The sequence below is a fragment of the Rattus norvegicus genome, chromosome 8 (assembly GCF_036323735.1).
Source record: "Rattus norvegicus strain BN/NHsdMcwi chromosome 8, GRCr8, whole genome shotgun sequence".
Lineage (NCBI taxonomy): Eukaryota > Metazoa > Chordata > Mammalia > Rodentia > Muridae > Rattus > Rattus norvegicus.
The window spans coordinates 130,780,763-130,793,290 of record NC_086026.1 but is presented as its reverse complement, the minus strand read 5'-3'; the positions used below and the strand labels follow the sequence as shown (position 1 = coordinate 130,793,290).

General features: G+C 47.8%; 1 protein-coding gene across 6 annotated transcripts in view; it reads left to right on the top strand.

Moving 5' to 3' along the window:
• Positions 1–12,528, top strand: part of Ano10 (anoctamin 10) — a 119,067-nt gene that overhangs the window by 44,953 nt on the left and 61,586 nt on the right. For 5 of the 6 annotated variants that reach the window (XM_017596162.3, XM_039082772.2, XM_063266494.1 and 2 more), the window contains 2 exons: positions 758–949; positions 4,410–4,538. In XM_017596162.3, the coding sequence (XP_017451651.2) occupies positions 758–949; positions 4,410–4,538 (321 nt within the window). Of the gene's footprint in view, positions 1–757; positions 950–4,409; positions 4,539–6,573; positions 6,693–12,528 lie in introns of all 6 variants that reach the window. The other variant, XR_010054536.1, reaches the window with a different exon arrangement.

Here is a 12,528-nt window from a genome sequence, read left to right as displayed (position 1 = left end):
AGATGGGGCCATGTCTTGCATTGGCAGTGGTTGAGTTACCCATCCTCTGAGGTGTGCTATCTTTGTTTTGGTTGGGTCTTTCGGTGCTCACTCAGCAAGCTGATAGCTCGTCCTCAGCCTTCCTGTGGGCAAAAGTCAGATGTAGGACTGTAGAGCGTGTGTGCGTGCTTGCTTCTATGGACCAGAGGACAACTTACAAGAGTTGGTCCTCTCTTTCCACCATATGGATTTTGGAAGCAAATTCAGGACTTCAGGCTTAGTATCAGACTCCTTTACCCAGTGTAGCATCTTCCCAGCTCATCGTCACTTTCTAGTTAAGGTCTGGGCATCTTGAGTGCCTGTGGCTATGGATCCTCTCCTCCCTCTAGAGTGTGTATCTGTATAATTTTGGTTGTCCTTGAACTCAAAGATCTGCCTGCCTCTGCCTCCTGAGTGCTGGGATTAAAGATGGCTAGCAAGGATACAGCTCTTGGATCATTAAGAACAGCATGTTTAGATTTGGCATTGTTTGTCTTATGTTGGTAAAAGTGGACATCATTAGTTCAATGACTTATATTTGTGGAAATGGGCAACTAAATAATTTATTCCTTATTTCAGCAACTTAGTGCAAAATCACATTTAAATTTGTATGAATTTGTGGTTGAGAAGAAAGTGTTGGCGTAGACCCTGAGTCCTTAGTAGCTAAGACCCCCTTTGTGTGCATTGCAGTGGTTATCCTGGGACACTGAGCGAAGCCTGCTGTCTCTCTACATTTCAGGGGACCTTTGATGATTACTTGGAGTTGTTCCTGCAATTTGGCTACGTGAGCCTTTTCTCTTGCGTTTACCCGTTAGCAGCTGCTTTTGCTGTGTTAAACAACTTCACGGAAGTCAACTCAGATGCCTTGAAAATGTGTAGGGTCTTCAAACGACCGTTCTCAGAGCCTTCGGCCAGTATTGGCGTGTGGCAGGTAACTGTGTTTTCACCAATGTGAAAAGCTGGTCATAGTTTGGGGAAAGGAAAACTCTAAAAACAGAAAATGTGTAATACCCAGAACACCCCTAAATACCAGAAAATAGACTCAAGAGTAATATTGATAACTCAGGAAAGAAATGCAAACAGTAAAACCAGGGATCAGCTAGAAAACAAGTGTCTGACTTAAATCCCAACATACCAATGGTTACACTAACTACAAATGGCCTAAAGATACATATTAAAGACTGAGATTGGCAGAGTGGCTGAGACTGTGGCCTGGGTATGCACTGTTTACAGAATAATCCACATGGGTTGGTAGAAACAGGGAGAGTAAAGGAAGTAAAAGGAAGCATTGCTGAGAAGAAAAGAGGGAAACAGAGCGGGCTATGATACTGTGAGGGAAAAGGTACCAGAGAGGAGCACTCTGCCATGAAAAGGGGGACACATTCTCAGAAAACATTAAACTGAAAGGCATATGCATCAGAAACAGTCTTGAAGCAGAAGAAAGGACAAGAAAGAAGAAATGGATGAACCCTCATTGCACTTAGAGATGAAAATACTCCCCTCCCCAAGATAGAAGAGGAAAGTCACAAGTGGAGAAAGCTCGGTGGTGCCATCAGCAGGCAGTGTTGGACAGGACACCAGTTATCTCAGGACACACAGCACATTCAAGAGTTGCAACTGTAATTAGTGACGGAAGATAACAGAGGATCTCCACGGGAAAACCAGACGGCACCAAACACCCATGAAAAGAAGCTCTCAGATGAGAAATACTAAACCAGAGGAAAAGCGTGTGGGGCACAACTGATGAGGGAGGGGCCGTCAGGAACGCACAGCACTGGGCGTTTATGCTGGAAGGATCTCAGTGTTCGCTCCCTAGAAAATACAGATAAACCCAAGGCCAGTAGAAGAAAGGAAAGAAGAAAGAGCAAGTTCAGTGAAAGTGAAGCAGACACATGGTCAGTGAGAAGAGACAGACAGTAGCAGGGCCCAGCAGGAGTGGAGTGAGGTCAGAGTCTGCAAACCTGCTGCCGCTGGGTGCTGGGGACCTGCTGCCGCTGGGTGCTGGGACCTGCTGCCGCTGGGTGCTGGGACCTGCCTGCCGCTGGGTGCTGGGGACCTGCCTGCCGCTGGGTGCTGGGGACCTGCTGCCGCTGGGTGCTGGGGACCTGCCTGCTGCTGGGTGCTGGGGACCTGCTGCCGCTGGGTGCTTGGGACCTGCTGCCGCTGGGTGCTGGGACCTGCTGCCGCTGGGTGCTGGGGACCTGCCTGCCGCTGGGTGCTGGGGACCTGCTGCCGCTGGGTGCTGGGGACCTGCCTGCTGCTGGGTGCTGGGGACCTGCTGCCGCTGGGTGCTGGGGACCTGCTGCCGCTGGGTGCTGGGGACCTGCTGCTGGGTGCTGGCTGGGTGTGGCCACAGGAGCTTGACAACTAGTAGAGGGGACCTTCCCTTCAAAGGCAGAGCCTCCTGCTGCAGCTCAGCCAATGAATGGGGGAGAGGAGGAGGGGACATCTCTGTGACTGTGAAGGAAGTTGAGTCTAGAGCCCACATCCCCAGAAGAAAATATCTGGCTCAGATAACTATACCACAGATTTCACTACTCAAAAAGAAGTCATACCAATTTTATACAATTCGAGACCGTGGAGGAAGAGGAGTATTTCCCAGATCATCTTATGAGACCGGAACCCAGGGGCTCATTCTTCAGTGAGAGGTTCTGAGGAGGAAGGACCAGGGCATCAGAGCTGAAGGAGATGAAGCAGGTGGGCCTGGGGGGCTTGCATATGCATGTACATAGGGATATTCAATAATGCCTTATGCCAAGCAAGCTTATCCGGAAGTTCAGAATCTTACATCCAGTTTCCAGGGAAATATGCATCCAGCAGATACTGTCACAAAGTGGGGTAGAGTCAGCAACAGGCTAACCAAGCTGCCCTAGGGATCAAGGGTCCCAGTAGCGTCACAGACCTAACCCACGGCAGCCCTGGTACAGATAAGTCCAGTCTTTGAGGGTGGGAGGAGTCGGGTTCTCAGGACCCAAAGCTGCAGCTCTCCTAAGGACCCTGCCCCAGGCCATTACTGGCTCTGCCTAACTATTCCTGGCTTAGAGAAGGAGCTACGTTCCCTCCCCATACACTGGGACCTCAGGGAAAATCTGGGGTCAGTCTAGCCCTCAATACTTAAAGAACCAGAATTAATATAATGGTAAGACCAGACACAGAGAGAATTAAGAAACAAATAGTATCCCTCATGTATAGCAGAGAGCATGAAGCCATTTGTGTTCTAAAACTGTGGAACAGTATATGTACACAGATGGGCACAAGCAAAGCTGAGATGGGTGTGCGTGCCAGTGTTCTTACACTGCGACGTAGTACTGTGTTTCCCAGGCACGTTTATTGTGTGAGAATGACATGGAGATGTGAGGACTTATGTAAAGATGCACAGACCCTGTGCGAACTTAGATACCATAAAGATATACAGTCACAGTATAGGCTATAGATCAGTTTTAGTTCAACCGTCAAGTGACATAAGGCCAAGGAGCTGAAACAAACCAATGGAGAGGGGTGTGTTTCAGTCGGCTCAGGCTGGTTAATCAGAGAAGGCAAAGGAATGTACACACGAAACAGAAGGGTCTGGTACAGCTGTTTGGAGGAAATCTGGTTTCAGATTGGTGTTCTTGGGAGAACCCAGAGAATCAACCAGAAAATTGCTAAAGTAACAAAAAGTACAGCAACGCAGCAAATCAGTGCAAGGCCTGGGCAGCTCTTTCATCCGTGCCTGTTGGAAGAAGTGACGGAGAGCAGTCCTTGTGCTCCTTAGAATGACTGGCTTCAGTTATCAGGCAGCAGCCATCAAGAGCTTTAAGTGAAAACAGAAACAAAATAGCACAGGGGTTCTCCACGGTTACCCAGCGACCACCATGGGACACATTGACCTCCTCGTGGGACCCAGTCAGTGTTCTGTAAGTCCCACCGAAGCCTGGCTTCTGGATTTGCTAGTGCCCTTTGAGTTCTTTGAGAGGATTTTGGTTCTTGTCCCCAGGAAGGGACCACATTGATAATGAGCCTTCTGGAACGTGGGGCTTATCAAAGTGGTACAGTTTTGTAAATTAACTTCTTTCCAAACATCACTGCCTGCTTTGGGAGCAAAGTGCTTTCCTGTGATGGTCTTTACACGCCCTTGAGAAACAAGCAGAGACGAGTCACGGACAGTGCCTGCTACAGGCATCCACACTCGAAGGCTTGGCCACACTGCTTAGGGGTCGTCAAGCCAAAAGGATCTAAAGTGCCCGCTAGCATACAGCTTTCCTAAGCAAAGAAAACACTACCAAGATGGATGGAGGTTTAAAATGTAGATTGTGTAGAACCTAGGGAAGGGCTTGTCCTCGGGGTTCAGATAACATGGAGATGGGATGTGACTTTTGCTACTCTTAATGCCTCACCTTTTTCCCTTTCAGTTGGCTTTTGAAACAATGAGTGTTATATCTGTGGTCACTAACTGTGCTCTGATCGGAATGTCACCACAAGTGAATGCAGTCTTTCCAGAATCCAAAACAGACCTTGTTCTGATCGTGGTGGCTGTGGAGGTAAGTGAAAGTGTTTATCTTTCTCCTCTGCTGTCCTCCAGAACTGCTGTGGTCTGTAGTAACACACGTGCCGAGCGGTAAGAAAGCATGTTGGAGCAGTAAGAAAGCATGTTACATTAGGACAATAGACTAGAGAATGAAGGCCTGTGTGCTGCTGCTCCCTACCCAGCTCACAGGAAGAGGGCTTCCAGACACTGTTGGAATCTCCATTTGGAATAGACATCTGCAGACTTGACATGTGTTTCCTGCTTGTTCTTGGGAAATGTCCCTTCTTGCTTTATACCTGGTCTGCTACAGCGGCATTCACTGTAACACCCTCAGACTCTGGTAACTTGTAGAAGGGCACTTAGTCTCACACACAAGACACAGGTACTCTGTCCATGTGTGTCTGTTTATCATTTTTGAACTATGGGGTCCCACTGTGTCTGGAAAATTAAGCAGGGACCAAACATGAACAAGAAATCCTCAGAGCTACCCTCGCTGCTGCTGATATTTGACACCAAAGAGCATTGTGCCATTTCGTGACTAGTTAGACTTGTGGAAGTGTTCAGAAACAGAACTTGGTAAAGACTATAGAGCAGCACACCCAAGGCTTCTGGGTCAATTGTCCCACTCGGAGGCTAAAGATCCATCCTGATGGTCCCCTCTCTTCTGTCCTATGTTGTGTGAGCTCAGTGTGTGTGTGTGTGTGTGTGTGTGTGTGTGTGTGTGTGTGTGTGTGTGTGAGAGAGAGAGAGAGAATGTGTGTGCGCTCACTGTGTGTGTGAGTTCACTGTGTGTGCTTGCTGTGTGAGCTCAATGTGTGTGTGTGTGTGTGTGAGAGAGAGAGAATGTGTGTGTTCACTGTGTGTGCGCTCACTGTGTGTGTGTGCTCACCGTGTGCACATGTGATCACTGTGGATGCCATGTATACAGTGTGCATTCAGGAGAATAATTTTTTGACACCACTGAGTAGGAGGGAGAAAGATGGCCCTGGTGAGAGCCAGTATATCAATGTTGAATTTGGGGTATAAAACGGGATTTTGAAGAGCCATTTGTGAGGTTTATTACCTATAGAAAAGAGGGCAAAGGAAAGACCTGAACGCTGCCTGGGCTCATAGTGGCCATTCAGCGGGGACAGAATGAGTGTTTGGTTCTTTGAGACAGGGTCCCATGTAGCCCAGGCTATCCTCAAAGTATCCATGTAGCTGAGGATGCCTTGAACCCTGATCCTCTTTCCTCTACGTACAGGAGCTGGGATTACAAGGGAGCTTCACCATTGGCTATTATTAGCTTTTGAAAATGTCCTTTTCACAGATAATAGCATGTTTTTCTTTAATGTATTTATTCATGGTCTCTACGTAAAATTTTGCTAATTCAAAAAGCCACAGTAAATTATAAAAATACATAAATTATGTTTTAAATAAAAATTTAACATATTGATGGAAAAAAGCAATTTAAAATGTTACATTTCTCCTCAAAGTCGTTAGCATCTAAGTGTATGTATATGATTAAGATTTGTCACAGAACAAAGACCTTTTAGAAAGTCCTCCACTGTGCTTGTCCCCTGGCCTCACACCTCCAACCCCAGATAACTTGGTGCTTTTACTTCTGTCTGATGCTTGGGTTTCTTTTAAGAGTTGCATTTGCTGCACCCTCCAATGAAGTAAGGGCCCAAAGTGAATGCTGCTGGCAGCTGTGTGTTTACTGCCACCTAGTGCTGCCCTTAGAGTCATGGCTCGACACGGCTTTGTACAATAGATTTATTGGGAATGGACATGAGGGGAGAGCACGCTGGGTGTGACAGTTTTATGGGTTAAAGTTCGATATTGGAATACCATGAATGTCAGCCCACAGATCAAATTGATGTTCACAGTTCCCTGAGAAGCCACCTCATTTCTGAGACATCCTGTCGTCTCTGATGTCGGTCCTAGCAGAGGGCCACCTCTGTAAGTGCAGGATCACAGTAAAAGTGAAGCTCCTGAAGACAGCAGTGGTCACACAGTCCAAGTTCATGTGTGGAATGATGTCCCGTTATCTCGTGTGCTTCTGTCAGGTTGTGTCAGACATGCCGAATGCTAGCCATTTCCCCTCTACACTGGAGGTTCCCCTGAGGCACAAGTGAGCCAACGATTCATGCTGGGAGCTTGCCTGCATTTTAGCTTCTAGTGACTAGTAAGTTCATTGTCTCTGTTCATGTTTAATTACAATATCCTTTAAAAATGGTTTCTTGTGGGTGTGTGGGGGGGGGGAGTAAGTTATAAGATGCACTCGCCCCCTACTGGTTAGAAATGGAACTGCGGGTCATCTGTATGCAGTACTGTAGCCATGAGAGTGGATGGGGTTTTCCTAGTTTCTGACATAAAATTGTAAGCTCACTGAAGACAACTGTTCAGGATTCACTTTAGAATTTTTGTTGAATGTGTCCCCCTTCTCTAGGGTGTGGTGGGCCACAGTGACAGACTGCTGTGTACTGTGGTTACTGTGGAGTCTGTCACTGAGCCACCTCCTAGTGCACTCACCCTGTCCTCTGCAGGATCGAGGTACATCAGCCTGCACTGCAGGGACAAGTGTTTGGGGTGAGCAGGGCTCCCACGTGTAATGGTGAGACCCGAGGCGGAATGCTTGTGTGAGAGAGTGAACACAGAGTCCTTGTGACAGTCCTTGTGGCAGGTGTGATCTGACTGGTGTGATGCCATCCGTGTCACCATCAGCTCTTCAGCAGTCCTCACGCACGGCAGAGATGTCGGAGGCAGAGTGCAGATGAGTGGGCACCTCAGGTTCCCTTCTCTGGCCTCCGTGAATCTCACCTCTCAGCATTAGTGCCTGTGCCGGCCATGGGCGCATCTCCCAGCCTCATGTCTTCATGGTTGATTGTGTCACAGTTTGCTTCTCATTGTAGTTTCCTCCTCCTCCTCTTTCTTCTCCTTTCTTGCTGGGTTTGCCTCCATGCCTGAGTCCATCCTTCCCGGCCCCTACCCACCCTCCTTGTTGCTGATTCTGACTCTCTGAGTTCTCAGCATTGGCGGAGCCAGGGTCCCCGCTTTTCATCTGTGCTGTGCTCAGCGTCAGCCACATGCCACATGCCACGTGCCGCATGGCTAAGTGTGCTGTGGCTGTTCTTTGCTACTTTATGGGTTCTTCCTTCTTCCACCCTTCTCTACCCACTTTCCATCCCTTCAACCCCAAATACCAGAGACGAGGAAAAGGATAGAGAGGAGAGGGAAGAGCTCCCTGATATTCAGGGGTGTGAGTGGGGGCAGCATCAGCGTTAGACTGCTTCCTGCTGATTAGGGCATTGAGTTCCTTGGGGCAAGTCTGGACTTCAGAATGAGGATATCTGATTATTTCTCCTCCTCTTCTTCTTCTTCTTCCTCCTCCTCCTCCTTCCTTCTTCCTCCTTCCTTCTCTCTTCTCCCTTCTTCCTTCCTTCTTCTTTGTGTATGGCTACTTAACAAACTGCAGCCACCTCCATACAAACAATCAACCACCCACCCCAGCTTTCCAGACCCTGGCATTTACACCTTCTGAAAAATTCCCAGAATCCCAAGCATCGCACACTAGGGGATGCAGCTGAAGACTCTGAGGCAAATCCTGTCAGCTGCTGAGAAGCAGCCCTGTATCCCCAGACCTGGTATTAAAACCAAAACATATCCTTACAATGTTTCTGCTGTTTTTAAAGAAAGCAGAGTTCCAGGTTTCAGACTCTAGTGTGCAGTTTAGCCGCCTCAGCTGGACTCTTACAACCGGTCCCCACCAGGCTCATTGTGCTCCTGCTGTCTCGTCTGCCCCAGAGTAATTCTTAAACCTTATTAACTGGGTTTAGTGACCCACACTCCTGGGTGTGTCTATGAGGGTGTCCCTAGACATAAGGAGATCAGGAGGACCCTGCTGTAAACAGTAGGTTTGTAATGAAATGGCTTTATTGGGCAGTGGTGAAAGGTTGGAGATGAGACCAATTTAGTGCAAATAGGTTCCTGGGGTCATGTGATGGGATGTTCTGGTTTCTTCCTGTGTGTGATCCTTCTCTCTGCTTCTTGTTCACCAAGAAGTGGAGAATAGCTTCTACCTCATGTTCCTGCTGCCAGGATGTTCTGCCCAAGCACATGGAGTGAGGCAGCCATGAACTGAACCCTCTAACCATGAGCTAAATCAAACTCCTCTGTTAACTCCTTTACCTCAGGCATTCTGTCAGCAGCCATGAGAACGTAATGGCACATCCACAGTCTGCTCTTGGTGCTATTCTTCCATGTTTGTCCTCTGTGGTGGGACAGGCTCTCAGTGGATAGCAAGGCCTTTCCCCTTAGTCTTCCACCTGCCCTGGTTCCTGTTCCACTGAAGGACCCTTCACGCAGTTAGCAGGACTCACACAGCTGTCTAATTTCCATTGTTTCCCTCCAAGATGGAGCTTCCCAGGGCTGACAGGTGTGTGCCTAGTCACTGCCTGAATGGTTTCAAGTGATGAAACAGTTCTTACTAAGAATTTGTACAAGGGCAAATGAGTCACAGGTTTTCCCTCTCCAAGCTCTTTGTGAGTTATTTGAGCATGAATTTTAGAGTTGTAATTGATAAGCTTGCTGACTGTACTTTTTGAAAGCACTCTAAGAAAACCTCTAGGCAAAAATCTTAAAATTCTATTATTTGTAAGATATACTATAAAATTAAAACATGTTAGGTGGGAGCTAGTAAGATGGCTCAGAGGCTAAGATCGCATCACTGCTCTTGCAGAGGACCCAAGTTCAGTTCTCAGCACCCACACTGGGCAGCTCCTGAACACCCACAACACTGTAGTTCTTCATCTTTTAGTGAGTTCAAATGCATCTTCTGCTCGTTGTGGTAAATGGCAGTACCTGCAGTAGCTACTTGGTATTTGTCAGCTGATGCTGTTCTTTTCAGAAGCACAAACTCGTGGTGGTGGACTGTATTAAATTCTGATAATTTAATTGCAAGCTTGACCAGGAAGAACCAACTGCCATCTGTACTGTTCATGGTTTCCACATTCCAAGTTTTTGTTGTTGTTGTTGTTGTTGTTGTTGTTGTTTTTTGTTTTGCTTTTTGTTATTTGTTTTTTGTTTGTTTGTTTTGCATGTGTTGTGGGGTCTGGCTCTTCAATCTGGGTCCTTTTGGATGGAATCATGAGCTAGATTTCCCCCCAACATTTTGAAACAGGGTGGTGAGATAGCCCAGAAGTGTGAGTCACCACCCCCCTGCCTGTCTTCCTATTTCTGTTTGTTGTTGGTTTTTTTTGGGGTTTTTTTGTTTTTGTTTTGTTTTGTTTTTGATGTTTTCTAGTCTTACTCTAAGCTGCCCCCATCTTCAGTTTTTATCCAATTAAAATGTGGCTCTGGGTTCTGTGGTTGGCTTGAGGATATTAAAGGTAGACAGGGTGGTTTCTTTCACTGGATGCATATTTATTTTATGATTAAAACATACCAGCTATTAATAAGATATGGTCCTAGCTTTGGGAGCATGTACAGACTTGCCCAAGGGAAATCCCAGTGTGATAGGAGGCCTCTTCTCTAACCCCCTTCCCAGTGGCCCCGATCTGCATGCCTGCTGGATGGTGCTGGTATAGGCTCTCTCCGCTTCTAGAAATGGTTGAGATGTGGGCTTTGGAGACAGCGTCTGCTTGCTAAGTGCTTATGAAGAGAGATTTCCCACCACTACCACCCCAAAAATATTTGTTTTTGCATGGCATTCTTGTTACTTTAATTGATGTAATTTAATTAAATGAAATGAAAACTGATGAAAAGCACGTGCTAACGTCGTAAAGCCATCGCTGCCGCAGTGGAAACCTTTGGGTAAAGTAGAGCTGTCACTGCAGTGAAAACCTTTGGAAGGACTCCATAAGACAAATTGCTATCAGACAGGATAAGGAAAAGACAGTTACGAGAGAGAAACCATAAAAATCTGGGCACACTCTACTGTGGCTTCACACTGCTGCCAAGTGTCTGTCAAGGTTTTACTCCTGAAGCCTGGGAAACCCAGTTACCATATTAGGGGTTGTAATGGTTAATGCTGACTGCCAGCTGGCCAGGATTTAGAATCACCTCTGGTTTCCAGAAAGCTTCCATTGAAGGAGGACCTTCCCCAAGTGTGGGCAGCACCATCGCCAGCTGGGGTCCTGAGTGTAGATGGTGCCACTGTGGGCTGGAGTCCTGAGTGTGGGTGACACCATCAAGGGCTGGGGTCCTGAGTGTGGACAGCACCATCGAGGGCTAGGGTCCCATACTGAATAAAAAGAGGAAAAGGAGGCAGCCACTGAGAAGCCGAATCTCTCCAGCTGCCAGTCACTCCTACCTCCATGACTTCCCTCCATGATGAGCTGTGCACCTCCAAACTCAACAAGGTACTTCCTCAGGCATGTACCCCACAATGCAGAGGGGTACACAGGTCTCTGATTCTCATCTGAGTAAACTGCGTTGATTCTGAAGAATTGCTTGTTTCCTTGTGTCATCTGAATGGGCTTCCTGGGGACTTTAGTCCCTGAGTCAAAGGCAGATGTTTGCTTTGTTGACCTCCCAAAGACCTCAATACTTATGGTTAGCACACACTCTTTTTTAAGTATGATTTGATGACATTGATGACAGAGTCTCTCTCTCTCTCTCTTAGATTATTTTGCATTTTAAAGGTATTACAGTGGTTAACATACTTCTTGCCCTAAAATATAGGCAAAGGAAAGCCCCTCACTTCGGAAGTGATATTTCTCATTCACGGTAGCATGGATTTAGAAATGCTCAGGTGGGGTAAGAATGTAAGACCTGGGAAACTCACAGCCCAGAGTGTCAAAAGCAGGAGAGCAGATGGTCCTCAGGGAATCTACATTCTGCGGAGAGGAGAGCAGATTGTCTGGCTCTGAGGACACTCCCTGGTCACTGCCTCTTCTCAACTTGCTCTGGGCACAGTTGTCAGTTGTCTGTCTGTCTGTCTGTCTCTCTACCCCCACTCTCCAACTCCCCCCACCTTGTGCTCTTGCTCTCAGTAACAGGAGAGATGCAGCAGTCCCTGCTCAGTCCCTGCTCTCTCCCTGCTCAGTCCCTGCTCTCTCCCTGCTCTCTCCCTGCTCACTCCCTGCTCACTCCCTGCTGAGCTTCCCTGTTTACATAAGGGTTCTAGGCCACACTTGCTGCTGTCTTATTCTGGGGAACATTTTTGGTTTCAGTTTGTTTTTTTTATTTTTTCCCCCTCTGAGGTTAGGAAACATATTTTATTCCAGAAAAATAAAAAGTATTGAGGCTCCTAAGAAATCTCTGCCCTTTATAATAAATAGTGCTGGAGCAGTGAGGGGCTCTGTGTAGCCAGGGACACTTTGAAAGGAGCAGAAGTGAGGGTGGATCAGAGCTTAAGGGCTTTCTTGAGGTCAATGAGGGCATAATTTGGGGGATGTGGAATGGGTGTGGTGGTCTCTTACAGCCTTGCTTTTCATTTCCCATGGCAATCTGAGTTCAGTGCTATGTTTCCCACTAGGAGCTTGCCCTCCATCCCTGTGCACAGGCATGGGAGGTGCAATTGTGCATGCTGACAGCTCTCGCCTTCCGTGCCCCCCCAGGTCTGTCTTTTTCCCTTTGCTCCATTCTTTGGCAGCTTTGCTTCTATGGTCCCAGCTCTTGGCACGTGTTACCCATGTAGCTGCCTTAGTAACCAGTGACCTGCAGAGCTGCCACAGTAACCAGTGACCTGCAGAGCTGCCACAGTAGCCAGTGACCTGCAGAGCTGCCTTAGTAGTCAGTGACCTGCAGAGCTGCCACAGTAGTCAGTGACCTGCAGAGCTGCCGCAGTAGCCAGTGACCTGCAGAGCTGCCGCAGTAGCCAGTGACCTGCAGAGCTGCCGCAGTAGCCAGTGACCTGCAGAGCTGCCGCAGTAGCCAGTGACCTGCAGAGCTGCCGCAGTAGCCAGTGACCTGCAGAGCTGCCGCAGTAGCCAGTGACCTGCAGAGCTGCCACAGTAGCCAGTGACCTGCAGAGCTGCCACAGTAACCAGTGACCTGCAGAGCTGCCACAGTAACCAGTG